The sequence below is a fragment of the Cherax quadricarinatus genome, chromosome 41, assembly GCF_038502225.1.
Source record: "Cherax quadricarinatus isolate ZL_2023a chromosome 41, ASM3850222v1, whole genome shotgun sequence".
Taxonomy (NCBI): Eukaryota; Metazoa; Arthropoda; class Malacostraca; order Decapoda; family Parastacidae; genus Cherax; species Cherax quadricarinatus.
The window spans coordinates 9,505,345-9,524,285 of record NC_091332.1 but is presented as its reverse complement, the minus strand read 5'-3'; the positions used below and the strand labels follow the sequence as shown (position 1 = coordinate 9,524,285).

Below are 18,941 nucleotides of genomic sequence, written 5' to 3'. Positions count from 1 at the left end.
ATAAGTTTGAAAGTGGAGTGTGTGCCTCTGAGCTGGCCAGGTTGTACAACAAACCCCAGTCAACCATCACTACTATCCTGGCCAACAAAAAGGCAATCAAGGAAGCTGTTGTTGCGAAAGGTGCAAGTACTCGAAGATGTTGAGAGACTGTTATTGGTGTGGATAAATGAAAAACAGATATCAGGAAATAGCATCTCTCAAGTGATCATATGTGAAAAGGCAAGGCAGTTTTATGACGATTTAATTAAAAAAATGCCTGCAACTAGTGGTGATGTGAGTGAATTTAAGGCCAGCAAAGGTTAGTTTGAGAGATTTAAGAATTGTAGTGGCATACACAGTGTGATAAGGCATGGTGAGGCTGCCAGTTCGGACAAAAAAGCCGCTGAAAAATATGTGCAGGAATTCCAGGGGTACATAGAGGCTGAAGGACTGCAACCCCAACAAGTGTTTAATTGCAACAAAACAGGCCTGTTTTGGAAAAAAATGCCAAACAGGACCTACATTACACAGGAGGAAAAAGCACTCCCAGGACACAAGCCTATGAAGGACAGGGTTACTTTAATGTTGTGTAGTAATGCTAGTGGGGATTGCAGAGTGAAGCCTCTACTCGTGTATCACTCTGATACTCCCAGAGTGTTCAGGAAAAACAATGTCATCAAGGCTAATATGTGTGTGATGTGGAGGGCAAACAGTAAGGCATGGGGTAATCATTAGGGATATTTTCTATGACTGGTTTTACCATGTGTTTAGCCCCACTGTGAAAAATTACCTCCTGGAAAATAAATTGGAGCTTTTAAGTGCCTCCTGGTATTAGACAATGCTCCTGGTCATCCTTCAGACTTGGCAGAGCGAATTTCGGGGGAGTTGAGCTTCATAAAATTTAACTTTTTGCCTCCAAATACCACTACTCACCTCCAGCCTATGAATCAGCAGGTCATTTCAAATTTCAAAAAACTGTACACCAAAGCAATGTTTCAAAAGTGCTTTGAAGTGACCTCAGACACTCGAGTGACCCTAAGAGAGTTTTGGAAAGATCACTTTAGTATCCTCAACTGCATAAACCTTATAGGTAAGGCTTGGGAGGAAGTGACTAAGAGGACCTTGAACTCTGCTTGGAGGAAATTGTAGCTAGAATGTGTAGAAGAGAGGGATTTTGAAGGGTCTGGGGCTAACCCTGAGGAGCCTATGCCAGTTGTGGAACCTACTGTGGCATTGGGAAAGTCCTTGGGGTTGGAGGTGTGGCAAGGATGTGGAAGAGTTGGTGGAGGACGACGATGAAGAACTAACCACTGATGAGCTGCAAGAGCATCTGCAACAGCTAGAGACCACAACTGAGGAAATTGCTTCAGAGGAGGGGAGAGAGAAATCGAGGAAGTTGCCTTCTTCAATGATTAAGGAAATGTGTATAATGTGGACAAGGGTGCAAACCTTTATGGAAGAAAATCACCCTGACACAACTATTGCAAGCTGTGCTGGTGACTTTTACAACGACAATGTTGTGAACCATTTTAGAAAAATCTTAAAGGAACACGAGGTACAGAGCTGTATGGACAGATTTTTGGTGTGACAGAGGTCCAGTGACTCTCAAGTTGTTCCCAGTAGCATTAAAAAAAGAAGGGAAGTAACCCCAGAAAAGGACTTGCTACTTAAAGTCCTTATGGAAGAGGATTCCCCTTCCAAAAAATAATACACCTCCATCTCCCCTTCTCCCATCCCATTACTCATCACCACATCTTCAATAAAGGTGTGTCATTTATTCTTCATTACACAATATATATTGTGCATGTATCCTTCTATTTGTGTGTAAGTAAAATTTTGTGTGTGGTAAAAAAATTTTTTTCATACTTTTGGGTGCCTTGAATGGATTAATTTGATTTCCATTATTTCTTATGGGGAAAATTAATTCAACTTACAATAATTTTGTCTTACAATGTGCTCTCTAGAACAGATTAATATCGTAAGTCGGGGGTCCATTGTACATAGAAAAGGCATATTCAGTATCTCCGTGCATTTGGTAAAAAAAAAATTAACATATAATTCAGCCTTAAGAAAATAATAAATTTTAAACCTATGGTTCTCGATCAGTTTTTACCAACAAATGAGCTTTTTTTTTTTTGTTTTTTAACAAGTCGGCCGTCTCCCACCGAGGCAGGGTGACCCAAAAAGAAAGAAAAAAATCCCCAAAAAGAAAAGACTTTCATTATCATTCAACACTTTCACCTCACTCGCACATAATCACTGTTTTTGCAGAGGTGCCCAGAATACAACAGTTTAGAAGCATATACATATAAAGGTATGCAACACATTCCTCCAAACTACCAATATCCCAAACCCCTCCTTTAGAGTACAGGCATTGTACTTCCCATTTCCATAAAATAAAATAAATACAGAGTACTGTATGAATGCATTTGATGAAAAACTAATCAAGAAAAAATAATACATACTATACAATTCATCCTTACATAGTTATCCATAAAATACACACAAAAAGTATGAATTCATTTGGTAAAAATTAACCATGAATAATAATTATAATTCAGCCTTATTAAGAAACCAAACACATGAGAGCGCTCTATACATGCATAAATTAAACAAACAAAACATTACTGCATATGGTAAAAAATATTTAAAATAATTTCCTTTTAAATATTTTTTATTACTGTAGTTGCAGATTAGTGTTTGTAAGTAATTAATTGGTTCCAAAGTGCCATTTAAGTGTGGAAGGCCAGAAATTAGAATGTTGTAAGTTAGGGCCCTGTTGTATTCCTATTAATTTCACTTCTCATTATAAAACCAAGTACATACCATATTTTTATTACATAAATTGATTCACTTGGGTACTTGGATAGGAGCCTAGTCAGGAGACTACTTCACCTTATCACATTATTACCACCAAGAATTGTATATGTATTTTAAAACAGACCTTCTACAGGTCATACAACAACAATGCAAGACTGCCTATAGGCTACAAACTTCAGTGGAATATGTTTTATAATGATGTTGAGCCACCAGCCAGCACTCGTGATCTGCCGCAATATTTATACATGATGCGTCATATTTTAAGAACCAAGGAAGATCTTCCCATTTCATCTGGGACATACAAAGCAATCTACGATATGGACTACACCACAGGCGTCTCATCACATGTCGTTATTTCCTGCAACTCAGGTTTGTGTTCAAAACTAAGTTAACTTAATGCTACCTGTATTATCATTCTCCAGCTAAAATGACAAAACAGGAATAGGTTAATGGGCAGACTATGAACATACCAATGTAAAAATTAATTTTGTAAACATTTCATTCACTTTGTGATCAGGATATGTAATGCAGTGTTAGTGAAATTGTTAAGCTGTAATACAAGAGAATTATTTTAAGTTTACTATCATCCATTTTTTTATACTATATTTCAGAGTTATAGTTCTGTGAATTATATGCTCATCACTCTATCAGAATTAATACTGTAACAAATTTAGAGTCCAGATTATATAATTTGAAATGTATTGTTTATCCCCAGACCCTTGTCCTTCTGACCTACAAGAGGTGTCTCCAGACATAGCTTATCTGGCTCATTTCACTTGGACTTGTGGAGCAAAGTGCAAAACCCAAGATTACATGCGTGAAGAACCAGCCATTCTGAAACACATTGATGTTGTAAAGGCTGCTGTAACCAACACTCTTAAAAAAATTAACATCACTTAGTCCATTGCAATATTTAGAGAAGCACGTGTTAATTTATACTAAATAGCATCAAATGTTCATGTATGTTTTTTGAAATATGGCATGGTGTTTTGTTAGTCAAATAATGTGGTAACCATTGTCAGGATCTACACTAATTTGTACTTATATTAGGATATTGGCAGAAAGAATGTGAACCACAGTGATATAGCAAATCAGTATCAAATAAGAAACCACAGACTGAGCTTTCAGTTAGAAAGAGAAAAATGTACAAGGTAAGCTATTAGGGTACTGAAGGTGGTCTCTGGAGCTGTCACATTAAAACAGCACTCAGTGTGAAGCTCTTGGGTCTTCCTGTTAACTCTGTTATATACCTGAGGGTTTGTTGAACCAGCCATTCTATGAAAAGCATGATATTATGAAAGTAGTAAGGCACTTTCAAACACTTTTACAATTAAGTGCAATAATGGGTTCATTCAAATTACTGTAGTAAATTAGTCCATAATTATGTACGTATTGTGATAATGATTGGTTATCACAGGAGTGATGTCACCCAATACCTTTTTGATGGATCAGCCACATTTTCAAGAAACAGGAACATAATGAAGGCAATTAAGCAAGTGACTTGTATATCAGGAGGATTGAATCTTGCATACAGAAATGATGTGTTCATACGACTAAAATCAATTGTCAAGTTTTATTATTAATGAATGTATCCAGCTTAGATAGTTTACAATGCTATTTTAATTATTGATTTTTCTTTCAAATCTTTACACTAAAATTATGCAAAAACTCTCAAAGATATGGAATATGGAAGAGAAAACAATGTTGAACTCTGTCATGGTGCATAGGAGCAAAAATTAATTGGCTTTCTATTTACAGCATCATTAATTTAAATGCAATCATCTTTTTAATAATTAAAACATCTAGAAATATGGAGTTATTCATAGTTCTTTAAATTGCAAACTATCATATTTAATCAGGATCATACAACACTTCAAGAATGAGAAGCAATTGGGAAATTTATTTAAAAACTCGTTAACATTTATTGTACAGGGTGTCCACAAAAAGACTCCTTGATTTCAAACAGTTATAATATGTAACTTTATTGTAATAATCTTTCACAGTTAGTAGCTTCAAATTCAGGATTTCATTCAGTTAAATGTGGTATAGGGTAGCATTAGCCCTTTGACTGTTTCAGTCGTATGTATACATCTTACGAGCCACCATGTTTGACATATATATATTCAAAAATTCTAGTGGCTTCAAATCAAGCAGGAGAAAGCTGGTAGGCCCACATGTGAGAGAATGCATATGTGTGGTCAGTGTGCACCATATAAAAAAAAAATCTTGCAGCACACATTGCACGAGGAAAAAAAACTCCGACTATGTTTTTGGATTAAAATGTCGACTTTGTGGTGTATTTTCGTATAGTATTTATGGTTGTATTCTCGTTTTCATGGTTTCATTTGATAGAATGGAAAACATATTATAGAAATAGAGGTGATTTTGATTGGTTTTACTATGAAAAGAACCTTGAAATGGAGCTCAGAGTAGGGGAAATGTTTGATTTTTGCCGATGTTCAAAAGTAAACAAATGTCATTGTCCAATAAATGTCCAACGAGCCATTCTAATATGCAGTCATGAATGGTTTGACATTATTTATACAGTTATTACCATATTGCCGTAGTCTGCATAACAGTAAATCTTCTATTTTTTGTTTGAATAAAAATTCAAAATACAAAGCAAGAGTAATATCAGAGGGGCCTGGAGATGTGACTGATGAACAAAGAAAATGTTATTTTAGAGCCAGGAATGTCTGCATTGTTCATTCTGGACCCTATTTTGAAATTGGCACATTTTTTAATTTGCATGAAATTGGCCAAATTACAAATTTCTGACCATGTTATTGGGTAGTTGAAATCAGTAAATGGGCAGTTTCTTGTACTCGATCGATAGAACGAATGGAGTTCTAAAGAAATAGCTATGAGTTTGGTCGACTGGAACAATGGAATTAGCCAAAAATAGGGCTCAAAGTGGACGAAATCACCGATTCATAAATATCGCCGAGGTCGCTAACTTCACGAGTGTAATTTCATAAGTTTTCCATCAAATTTCATTCTTTTGGTGTCATTGCCATCGGGAAAAGATTCTCTATCTACCAGAAGACACCTCAGGATTTGGGGTTGCGACAGTCAATGGGTTAAAGGCACTCAATGTGTGCCTCTGTGGTTGGTCGGCAAACATTGATGTGATAGTCCAGTTCGGTCCAGACGCTCTGCAGCATATCTGGAGTTACCATGCGAAGTGCTTCAGTGATCAAAATTTTCAGCTCCTCCAGAGTTGCAGGTAGTAGTGGCACATAAACTGTGCTCTTCAAATACCCCCAAAGAAAGAAGTCACAAACAGGTTCGGTGACCTCTGCAAGTGGCCTGCGAGGTCACTGGACCTAACTGTTTGTGACTTCTTTCTTTGGGGGTACGTGAAGAGCACAGTTTACGTACCACCACTACCTGCAATCCTAGAGGAACTGAAAATTTTGATCACTGAAGCAGTTAACATGATAACTCCAGATATGCTGCAGAGCGTCTGGACCAAATTGGATTATCGCAACAACGTTTGCCGAGCAACAAGTTTCATGTGCTTCCCTGTACCACATGAAACTGAATGAAATCCTGCATCTGAAGCTACTAACTGTGAAAGATTATTACAATAAAGTTACATGTTATATCTGTTTGAAATCAGGGAGTGCTTTTGTGGGCACCCTGTATATTATTGAGCCAAAAACATGGCACTGAACATCATCCACATATTGTTGACCTTTTGCATTAGGGGAAAGGTTTCTAATTAGCAGTATAATTCAAATACTTAAATATAATAAAATCTGGGGAAAAAGAATTATGTATTATTAAACTTTTAGGTGTACTGTAGAATTCATAGTTAACCCTTTGACTGTTTACGTCGTATATATACGTCTTACGCGCCACTGTATCTGACGTATTTAAACGTAAATTCTAGCGGTTTCAACTCGAGCAGGAGAAAGCTGGTAGGCCCACATTTGAGAGAATGTATCTGTGAGGTCAGTGTGCACTACATAAAAAAAATCCTGCAACATACAGTGCATGAGAGAGAGAAAAAAAGGTTTTTTTTGGATTAAAACGCCGACTTTGAGGTGTATTTTCATATAGTATTTATCGTTGTATTCTAGTTTTCATGGTCTCGTGTGATAAAATGGAAAACATATTACAGAAATAGAGATGATTTTCATTACTTTCACGGTGAAAACGACCTTGAAATTGAGCTCAAAGTAGCGGAAATGTTCGATTTTTACCAATGTTCAGGAGTAAGCAAATTACACCACATATCCAATACACTTCAACTGGGGAGTCTAATATTCTTTCACTAGTACACTGATATTATTTATACCATTTTTACAATAATGCAGTAGTCTGCATAACAGTAAATTTTTTATTTTTTTTTGTATGAATAAAAACTCAAAATAAATAGTAATAGAGGGGCCTAGAGACATGACTAATGAACAGAGGATATGTTATTTTAGTGTCAAGAATGTCTACATTGTTTATTCTGGACCCTATTTTGAAATTGGCATCTTTTTTAATTTGCATGAAATTGGCCAAACTGCCAATTTCTGACCAGTTTATTGGGTAGTTCAAATTGGTAAATGGGCGGTTTCTTGTACTCAACTGATAGAAAAAATGGAGTTCTAAAGAAATGAGTTTGGTCAACTAGAACAACGGAATTGGCCAAAAACAGGGCTCAAATTCGGCGAAATTGCCGATGCGTATATGTCGCCGAGACCGCTAACTTCGCGGGAGCGTAATTCCGCGAGTTTTCAACGAAATTTCGTACTTTTTGTGTCATTACCATCGGGAAAAGATTCTCTATCATTTCATAATAAAAAATATTTTTTTTTTTTTCAAAAACTTTTGCGACATAGAATGACAGCTTCAGAAAGGGGCTTGCGACAGTCAAAGGGTTAAACACATTATAATAATAATAATCAAAAAGAAGTGCTAAACCATAAGGGCTATACAGTGCTGCATAGTTAAACACAAACTTTGCAATGATAATACAGTGTAATAACTTCAGTCATGTTGAATACAGACAGTGGTAAAATAATTTCATATTTCTAAAGATGGAAAATGAAACTTTTTTTTTTTTCAGCACACAGACTGTCTCTGTGGGATATGGCCAGGTTAAAAAAAAAAAAAGTGTTCTTTCATTAGTTTCTGGGAGTTTTAAGATTATACATGGTATTTAACCCTTTGAGGGTGAGTACTGTAGTACTATGGCTTTAAAGTGCGGGTCGGTGCCATAGTTCTACGTGATGGAGCCGAGCTCCATCACGTAGAGTACAGTTCCCCTGTCAGTGAATGATGTATTAAACATGCATTAAGATCACAATTTAAAGACTAAAAATTTAACAAAATAAATGGATTATATTAATTAACAATTTCTTAAAGCATTATGTATGATCAATCATATCTATATAGGCACTAAATACTAGTTTGCATATACTAATGTAGAAGTAAATTTTTAAATAATTCTAAAGCCAATAGCAGTTTGAATAAGAAACTATGTAATATCATTTGACTTGAAAATGCACCAAAGCATGAATAAAAAACAAAGGTAATCTTGTTCCTGGTCAGCAATACAGTGAATTCTCACAAAGTATAGGTTATGTTCCTGAAGAGACTATATATACAATACAAAATTATTGATACAATGTGAAGAGAATATCTGAAAACAGTGTTAGGCACTTGGCACCACCAGAAAAAGCCCCCACAAGCTTTTAAATTTCTTATTATTTGACATTTTTGGACAAAATAAGAAATTACTGAGTTTTAATGCCTGAGTCACTTTTTAAAACTTACAGTATAACCCTTATGTTCAGTTAAAACCTAGTAGTAGTAGTGTAATGTGTATTAAGATTTTTTTTTTTTTTTTTCAACAAGTCGGCCGTCTCCCACCGAGGCAGGGTGACCCAAAAAAGAAAGAAAATCCCCAAAACGAAAATACTTTCATCATCATTCAACACTTTCATCACACTCACACATTATCACTGTTTTTGCAGAGGTGCTCAGAATACAACAGTCTAGAAGCATACACATATAAAGATACACAACATATCCCTCCAAACTGCCAATATCCCAAACCCCTCCTTTAAAGTGCAGGCATTGTACTTCCCATTTCCAGGACTCAAGTCCGACTATATGAAAATAACCGGTTTCCCTGAATCCCTTCACTAAATATTACCCTGCTCACACTCCAACAGATCTTCAGGTCCCAAGTACCATTCGTCTCCATTCACTCCTAACACGCTCACGCACGCTTGCTGGAAGTCCAAGCCCCTTGCCCACAAAACCTCCTTTACCCCCTCTCTCCAGCCCTTTTGAGGATGACCCCTACCCCGCCTTCCTTCCCCTATAGATTTATATGCTTTCCATGTCATTCTACTTTGATCCATTCTCTCTAAATGACCAAACCACCTCAACAACCCCTCTTCTGCCCTCTGACTAATACTTTTATTAACTCCACACCTTTTCCTAATTTCCACACTCCGAATTTTCTGCATAATATTTACACCACACATTGCCCTTAAACAGGACATCTCCACTGCCTCCAACCGTCTCCTCGCTGCTGCATTTACCACCCAAGCTTCACACCCATATAAGAGTGTTGGTACTACTGTACTTTCATACATTCGCTTCTTTGCCTCCATAGATAACGTTTTTTGACTCCACATATACCTCAACGCACCACTCACCTTTTTTCCCTCATCAATTCTATGATTAACCTCATCCTTCATAAATCCATCCGCCGACATGTCAACTCCCAAGTATCTGAAAACATTCACTTCTTCCATACTCCTCCCCAATTTGATATCCAATTTTTCTTTATCTAAATCATTTGACACCCTCATCACCTTACTCTTTTCTATGTTCACTTTCAACTTTCTACCTTTACACACATTCCCAAACTCATCCATTAACCTTTGCAATTTTTCTTTAGAATCTCCCATAAGCACAGTATCATCAGCAAAAAGTAATTGTGTCAATTCCCATTTTGAATTTGATTCCCCAAAATTTAATCCCACCCCTCTCCCGAACACCCTAGCATTTATTTCCTTTACAACCCCATCTATAAATATATTAAACAACCATGGTGACATTACACATCCCTGTCTAAGACCTACTTTTACCGGGAAGTAGTCTCCCTCTCTTCTACACACCCTAACCTGAGCCTCACTATCCTCATAAAAACTCTTTACAGCATTTAATAACTTACCACCTATTCCATATACTTGCAACATCTGCCACATTGCTCCTCTATCCACTCTATCATATGCCTTTTCTAAATCCATAAATGCAATAAAAACTTCCCTACCTTTATCTAAATACTGTTCACATATATGCTTCAATGTAAACACTTGATCTACACATCCCCTACCCACTCTGAAACCTCCTTGCTCATCCGCAATCCTACATTCTGTCTTACCTATAATTCTTTCAATTATAACCCTACCGTACACTTTTCCTGGTATACTCAGTAAACTTATTCCTCTATAATTTTTACAGTCTCTTTTGTCACCTTTCCCTTTATATAAAGGGACTATACATGCTCTCCGCCAATCCCTAGGTACCTTTCCCTCTTTCATACATTTATTAAACAAAAGTACCAACCACTCCAACACTATATCCCCCCCTGCTTTTAACATTTCTGTCATGATCCCATCAGTTCCAGCTGCTTTACCCCCTTTCATTTTACATAATGCCTCACGTACCTCCCCCACACTTACATTCTGCTCTTCTTTACTCCTAAAAGATGGTATACCTCCCTGACCAGTGCATGATATTACTGCCTCTGTTTCTTCCTTAACATTTAAAAGTTCCTCAAAATATTCTCGCCATCTACCTAATACCTCCATCTCCCCATCTACTAACTCCCCTACTCTGTTTTTAACTGACAAATCCATACTTTCCCTAGGCTTTCTTAAGTTGTTTAACTCACTCCAAAATTTTTTCTTATTTTCATTAAAATTTCTTGACAGTGCCTCTCTCACTCTATCATCTGCTCTCCTTTTGCACTCTCTCACCACTCTCTTTACCTTTCTTTTACTCTCCATATACTCTGCTCTTCTTATAACACTTCTGCTTTGTAAAAACTTCTCATAAGCTACCTTTTTCTCTTTTATCACACCCTTTACTTCATCATTCCACCAATCACTCCTCTTTCCTCCTGCCACCACCCTCCTATAACCACAAACTTCTGCCCCACATTCTAATACTGCATTTTTAAAACTATTCCAACCCTCTTCAACCCCCCCCACTACTCATCTTTGCACTAGCCCACCTTTCTGCCAATAGTCGCTTATATCTCACCCGAACTTCTTCCTCCCTTAGTTTATACACTTTCACCTCCCTCTTACTTCTTGTTGCCACCTTCCTCTTTTCCCATCTACCTCTTACTCTAACTGTAGCTACAACTAAATAATGATCCGATATATCAGTTGCCCCTCTATAAACATGTACATCCTGGAGCCTACCCATCAACCTTTTATCCACCAATACATAATCTAACAAACTACTTTCATTACGTGCTACATCATACTTTGTATATTTATTTATCCTCTTTTTCATAAAATATGTATTACTTATTACCAAATTTCTTTCTACACATAGCTCAATTAAAGGCTCCCCATTTACATTTACCCCTGGCACCCCAAATTTACCTACTACTCCCTCCATAACATTTTTACCCACTTTAGCATTGAAATCCCCAACCACCATTACTCTCACACTTGATTCAAAACTCCCCACGCATTCACTCAACATTTCCCAAAATCTCTCTCCTCTACATTTCTCTCTTCTCCAGGTGCATACACGCTTATTATAACCCACTTTTCACATCCAATCTTTATTTTACTCCACATAATCCTTGAATTAATACATTTATAGTCCCTCTTTTCCTGCCATAGCTTATCCTTCAACATTATTGCTACTCCTTCTTTAGCTCTAACTCTATTTGAAACCCCTGACCTAATCCCATTTATTCCTCTCCACTGAAACTCTCCCACCCCCTTCACTATCAAGGGCACGCTTCGAGAGAATTTACTATATATTTTTTATTATATTATCACACTGGCCGATTCCCACCAAGGCAGGGTGGCCCGAAAAAGAAAAACTTTCACCATCATTCACTCCATCACTGTCTTGCCAGAAGGGTGCTTTACACTACATATATATAGTTCAATATTATTATTATTATTACAATCAAAACTAAGCACAAAACCCACAAGGGTTATCTAGGTCAATAAATGATAATTTTTTTTTAACTATTTTCTTGCATAACAAATCACATAATGCTGACATTCAACTGTAAAGGTACACTCTGCTGACAAAGATTAATGAACTTTATTACAAATGACAATGAAAATATTTTTTATGACAAATGATAAAGGTATATAAAAGATTATCTTACAATTCTTCTTTCAAAGTGGGAGACAGTGACGTGACATGACATAGAGTACGCAAAACAAGAAATGAGTGAATACAACTATAGAGTTATTGTCGTGCACAAAAAACTGGGATATATGTATTACATACTGTCTGAAATATTGTCAAATAAGAATCTCCAATGCAGGAAACAAGTTATTGCTACGAATTTTATAAAAGCATTTATTGATGTATTACCTTCGTATGCACAGATTTATATAAAAAAAATATTGGACTGCATAATCCTTGAACATAAGGACTCAAGTGAAAAGATTCGACAGATTAAGGCAAAACCATTATGCTGTCATTGGGTACAATGCTTAGTCCTTGGCATCACCAATACCATCAGCATATATACCAAACATCGCTTCTGCTTCAGGAAGGCATGGAGAATCATAAATTTTACAGATTCTGGTTTCTCCTCTACCTTTCCTTAGATATAATCTGAAAAGAAAAAGAAAAATGCTTCCTTGAAAAAACATGGTAGATTTTAAACCTGTCTTTAATCTTAAATAATGCATTAAGTTTTAAAAAGTCAAAAAGTAATTTGCATCTGTTCATATTTACATTTAAAATATTTATTTATTTTAACTGAGGAAGCACCTAGCTCTAAAGGGTCATATAGCACCTAGGGAATGGGAGGATAATTCCATTCCTTGTATTAAGAGCCTCTCACCAGCAGCTCAATCTTTGGATGTAAAGATATCTACTCACTCGCATTTCTCTGCCATTGCTGAAAATGACAGGAGGGTGATGGCACAAGGTATTCATTAAATTAAAAAATGAGACTACTATATTTTCTTATGAAACGTAGGAGAAAAACAAATTTACTAAGAATTTATCTTCAATTCTGCCAGCTCTTTAAAGGAATAACACTTTGGCTTCAACCGACAGATGATAACTTGCAAGGACTATTAACTGGTGAGAGGCAGACAAGGAGTACTTTGGTGATAGCAGGTGTGATGTATGGTGAGTGAGGAAAGATTGGTTGGCAACACCTAAATATGCAGTGTAGGGAGGGAGGCAGGCAGGTAGCATTTTGGTGATGCTGGCAGGTGTGCAATGTGGTTATGTTGGGTGAGGGGAACACTGGTTAGCAGTGTCCAGATGCATTGTGTAATGAATGAAGGAAAAGGAGCAGCAGCAATTGTGATATTAGTGGGTGCCCAGGTATGTGCTGTGGTGAGCGAGCAAGCAAAGGTTGATTAGTCAGTGCCCAGTTGTGTGGTGTGGTCAAGTACTGCAGTACAGTACTAATATAACCCTCTTTATTTATGTAATTATCCTTTCACCATATAAAGCAGTTATTATTACTAGCATTACTATTATTTAGGAGGAAGCACTAAACATACACAGGTTCATAAAGTGACTGGGATATGGAGGTATCAGGTTCAATCCAAGGAAGGGGTAAACAAGCCTAATACTTTGGATCAAAAGCCTCTAGTCAATATGAAGGAATTTCCCTTCAGGGTGTAGCAACAAAAACAGTTCACTTCTCTATGTACTGGACATTTGTTTTTTAATTTTTTCTAACACTTCGGTGATTTCCCACTGAGGCAGGGTGACCCAAAAAGAAAGAAAAAACTTTCATCATTAAACACTTTCACCATCACTCATACATAATCACTGTCTTTGCAGAGGCACACAGATACGACAGCTTAGATGTCCCTCCAAACTGCCAATATCCCAAACCCCTCCTTTAAAGTGCAGGCACTGTACTTCCCATTTCCAGGACTCAAGTCTGGCTAACTGGTTTCCCTGAATCTCTTCACAAAATATTATCTTGCTCACACTCCAACAGCTCGTCAGGTCCCAAAAACCATTCGTCTCCATTCACTCTTAACACGCTCACACACGCTTGCTGGAAATCCAAGCCCCTCACCCTCAAAACATCCTCGAAAAGGTTGGAAGAAGGGGCCTTCTTCCAACCTTTTCGAGGGTGACCCCTACCTTGTGTTCCTTCCCCTACAGATTTATACGCTCTCCAATTCATTCTACTTTGTTCCATTCTCTCTAAATGGCCAAACCACCTCAACAACCCCTCTTCAGCCCTCTATTTAATACTAATATGAATTCTTTGCATAATACACCACACATTTTAACCCTTTCACTGTCAGGACCCCTGATTCTAAACTCGCTCTCTGTTCTGAAAAATATTCGGAAAAAAATTATTTTTTCTTATGAAATGATAATCTTTTCCCGAACATAATGACAACAAAAGTACGAAATTTGATGGAAAACTTATGGAATTACAATCTCGCGAAGTTAGAGGTCTTGGCGATATATACGCATCGGCGATTTTGCCCTCTTTGAGCCTTATTTTCAGCCAATTCCGTTGTTCCAGTCAACTAAACTCATAGCTATTTTGCTAGAACTCCATTTGTTCTATTGACTGAGTACAAGAAACTGCCCATTTACCGATTTCAATTACCCAATAAAGTGGTCAGAAATTGACAATTTGGCCAATTTCACACAAATTTCAAAAGATGCCAATCTCAAAACAGGGTCCAGAATAAACAATGCAGACATTCCTGGCAATAAAATAACATTTTCTCTGTTCATTAATCACATCTCCAGGTCTCTCTGCAGCGCTGTATAGCCCTTGTGGCTTAGCGCTTCTTTTTGATTATAATAATAATCCAGGTCACTCTTATATTGCTCTTGCTTTCCATTTTGAATTTTTTTCACACAAAAAATTTTTTACTGTTATGCAGACTACTGCATTACGTATTACATAATTGTATAAACAGTGTCAACCCATTTGTGACTGCATATTAGACTGGCCAGTTGGACACATATTGAATGGTGACATCATCTGTTTACTCTTGAACATTGGCAAAAATCAAACATTTCCGCTACTTTGAGCTCAATTTCAAGGTACATGTACTTTTCATTGCAAAACCAATCAAAATCATCTCTATTTCTGTAATATATCTTCCATTCTATCAAATAAGACCAAGAAACCGAGACTCCAACCATAAATACCATACAAAAATACACCTCAAAATCAGCGTTTTAATCCAAAAACACTGTCAAGAGTTTTTTTTTCTTATTATGCACTGCATGCTACAGGACTTTTTTTTATACTGTGCACACTGACCACGCAGACCCATTCTTTCACATGTAGGTCTACCAGCTTTCTCCTGCTAGATTCGAAGCCTCTAGAATTTTTGGGTGTTAATACGTCACCAACGCTGGCTTGTAAGCCGTACCTATACGTCACCGACAGTTAAAGGGTTAATGACCCCAAACATTGTGTCACCAGTATTTCAAATTCTACACAAATTACATATACATTACCTAGTTGTAGAAGCATGAGCCATAATATTGCCTCCAATGGGTTTCTTTGGATCTGCTGCAAACATTGCTGCTCCATCCACCTGAGCAACCACTTGGTTTGTTATTACCACAGCAACACCAAACTAATTAAGAAGAGAATGATTTTTGGCTTAAGTGTAATTAAAATAACACTAAACTCACAGCTTAAACAAATACTATGGATACAATATAATTGAATGTTGTAACGCAAAGTTTCACATTACCTCATCAGCCAATCTGAGAAGCATTCGCAAAAAACGTGCTAAGTGCATCTGCCTAGCAGAGAGTTCTCCTCTCCCTGCATAATCTGTTCTATACAATGCCATAGCACTGTCTACTATACATAATGCATATCTGAAATATTCCAAATGCATCTTAAAATTACATAAAGATTTTTTAGAAAATGCCATGTACTAAAAATTATAAGACAATGACAATTTCTGTTTAGCTTACTTTATGGGTATGATTACATGGTAAATAAAATGGCATTAGGTATGACATTACATAAAATGATACAATGAAAAATAAAGTTAGGTAATAGTGCAGAATACATCAATCTGATATTGCATGCCTCTGGCAAGACGATGTAGCGAGTGATGATAAGAGCATTTCTTCTTTTTCGGGTCACCCTGCCTCAATGGGAAATGGCTGATGCATTAAAAAAATTTTTAATATATGATGATGATAAAATAGGTATCCTTGTCTCATTAGTGCACCTGTAGGTGTTCCAAAATGAAACTCATTTTATACAATTTACTAGAAAGCTCATCACTAACATGAATAACACACCCTTAGCTATATCCTTAAATGAAAGCATTATTTTGACTACCTAAACAGTGGAGATAGTACTCCAGGTACTATCTCCACTGAATACACAGTAGTCTCAGTCTCAGTCTCAGTCTCTCTCTCCCTCTCTCAGTCTCTCTCTCTCTCTCTCTCTCTCTCTCTCTCTCTCTCTCTCTCAGTCTCTCTCTCAGTCTCTCTCTCTCAGTCTCTCTCTCTCTCTCTCTCTCTCTCTCTCTCTCTCAGTCTCTCTTTCTCTCTCAGTCTCTCTTTCTCTCTCAGTCTCTCTTTCTCTCTCAGTCTCTCTTTCTCTCTCAGTCTCTCTTTCTCTCTCAGTCTCTCTTTCTCTCTCAGTCTCTCTTTCTCTCTCAGTCTCTCTTTTTCTCTCTTTCTCTCAGTCTCTCTCTCTCTCTCAGTCTCTCTCTCTCTCTCAGTCTCTCTCTCTCAGTCTCTCTCTCTCTCAGTCTCTCTCTCTCTCAGTCTCTCTCTCTCTCAGTCTCTCTCTCTCTCAGTCTCTCTCTCTCTCAGTCTCTCTCTCTCTCAGTCTCTCTCTCTCTCAGTCTCTCTCTCTCTCAGTCTCTCTCTCTCTCTCAGTCTCTCTCTCTCTCAGTCTCTCTCTCTCTCAGTCTCTCTCTCTCTCTCTCTCTCTCTCTCTCTCTACTATAGGAACACATGTCATCAAGGACAGTGAGAGAGACCATACTGGGGTTGAGAGAGGCATGTAGTACAAATGAATGTATGACTGCAGAAAACTAGTGTTTGTAGCAACTAACCTTGACTCTGCCATCATAGCTGCTGCTTGAATCAACAACTGTGTCTGATGATCCGAGTTATATGCTCTGGCATAGGCTACATTATCAAGCACATCAGCCCCAGAGAGCCCATATTTGTCAGCAACTGCAAGAAGACGTTCAGGTCGAAATGTTCCTTCTGTATCTATGTAAAGGCACTTTCCTTCACCACCACCCATATCTAAAGGAAGCTGGAACATACATTTGAAATTTAAGATATAAAATACTGGACTCAAACTGATTCAATAAGTCTTCTTCTTTCAAAAAAACGGCTGTATCCCACCGAGATGCAATAAATATCTATAAAAATTTAATATTCCTATTAGCCTAAATATTTGTTTTTGACAATGCTAAAGGAAACGCTCACCTTTTTGCACAGTGATGGTATTAACAATCTCATCTTATAAGACAAACAAAATTTAGATAGACAAAATATGTTGGTGGATATCTGCTTATAGCAGTTGGTGACAAAATTTAATTACATTACATCTTTAAACATGCAAACTCACCCTGACAATATTCCAGCTATACATAGTGAGAAGTAAAAGTACAGATATTAAGGTAACCATATCACACACTGAGGTACATACTACAATGGTTCCAGATGCTTGTTTCAAACCATTTGTGAGAAATTGGGGTAGCATGATTCTTATTTAGAAAATTCAGCTACTGAACTAGTAACTATGGAGTAGCACCAACTTTTCTTTTTTTTTTTTTTCCAACAAACCGGCCGTATCCCACCAAGGCAGGGTGGCCCAAAAAGAAAAACTAAAATTTATCTTTTTAAATTTAGTAATTTATACAGGAGAAGGGGTTACTAGCACCCTGCTCCCGGCATTTTAGTCGCCTCCCACAACACACATGGCTTATGGATGAAGAATTCTGTTCCACTTCCCCATGGAGGTAAGAGGAAATAAACAAGAACTAGAAAGAAAATAGAAGAAAACCCAGAGGGGTGTGTATATATGCTTGTATATGTATGTGTAGTGTGACCTAAGTGTAAGTAGAAATAGCAAGATACACCTGAAATCTTGCATGTTTATGAGACAGAAAAAAGGACACCAGCAATCCTACCATCATGTAAAACAGTTACAGGCTTTCGTTTTACACTCGCTTGGCAGGACAGTAGTACCTCCCTGGGCGGATGCTGTCTACCAACCTACTACCTATGTAGCACTAAGTGTAAACATAAATATAGACATTTTACACTTCTCAGACAAAAACTATACAAGCAAATGCCCTTGCTTAATGACCTAGGCAGGACTTGGAGAAAAGGTATGTTAAGCAAAAAATATGTTAAGAAGCCCATGTTATAACTTGAGATGGGGACTGGGAAAATATTTTTTCATACTGAATTCCTATTATATACTACATGATCATATAAAAAAAATTATTTGATTTAAAAAACAGAGAAAAAAGTATGAAATACAAGTCATATTTCCTCTGGCTGGATCACCCTTTTGTTCTAAGTGCAAGACACTCCAACTGAAAATGAACCAAAGGATTTCTCTCAAAATGTGACCTGTAGGATTTCATTCAAAATAGCCTCACTTTAATTTCCCATACCCAAACCTTATCTAGTCTCCTTCTGATTTCCTATGCCCAAACAATTTCTAGCCTAACTTGATTTACCATGCCGAAACATTTTCTCACGAGTGTCAAAAGAAACCAGTTTACAGGAATATTTAAAGAAATGTTGTTAAAGAATTAAATATGCCTGTGATATCACATGGGTGTTGTTTCTGGAAACAGTGATTAATCGAGGGAGAGAAATTCACAGCTAGTATACCTGGTCATTTAAAAAAATGGGAGTAACTCGTTAACCCTTTCAGGGTCGAAAGGCCCTCTCCTAAACTC

The 18,941-nt window shown here is 37.1% G+C and overlaps 2 protein-coding genes across 8 annotated transcripts in view; one reads left to right on the top strand and one right to left on the bottom strand.

Annotated features, from left to right (window-relative positions):
* The window catches only part of LOC128695762 (uncharacterized), a 93,092-nt gene extending 86,518 nt beyond the window's left edge, over positions 1-6,574 (top strand). For 4 of the 5 annotated variants that reach the window (XM_070092981.1, XM_070092982.1, XM_070092983.1 and 1 more), the window contains 2 exons: positions 2,933-3,168; positions 3,515-6,574. In XM_070092981.1, the coding sequence (XP_069949082.1) occupies positions 2,933-3,168; positions 3,515-3,699 (421 nt within the window). In that variant the 3' untranslated portion in view covers positions 3,700-6,574. Of the gene's footprint in view, positions 1-2,921; positions 3,169-3,514 lie in introns of those variants that run through there. The other variant, XM_070092984.1, reaches the window with a different exon arrangement.
* Positions 6,575-10,066: 3,492 nt separating this feature from the next.
* The window catches only part of spn-A (RAD51 recombinase homolog spn-A), a 31,919-nt gene continuing 23,044 nt past the window's right edge, over positions 10,067-18,941 (bottom strand). For 2 of the 3 annotated variants that reach the window (XM_053786663.2, XM_053786662.2), the window contains exons 5-8: positions 17,067-17,275; positions 15,735-15,864; positions 15,493-15,614; positions 10,068-12,636 (exon numbers count right to left, since the gene is read on the bottom strand). In XM_053786663.2, coding sequence (XP_053642638.1) covers positions 12,513-12,636; positions 15,493-15,614; positions 15,735-15,864; positions 17,067-17,275 — 585 coding nt within the window. In that variant the 3' untranslated portion in view covers positions 10,068-12,512. Of the gene's footprint in view, positions 12,637-15,492; positions 15,615-15,734; positions 15,865-17,066; positions 17,276-18,941 lie in introns of all 3 variants that reach the window. The other variant, XM_053786665.2, reaches the window with a different exon arrangement.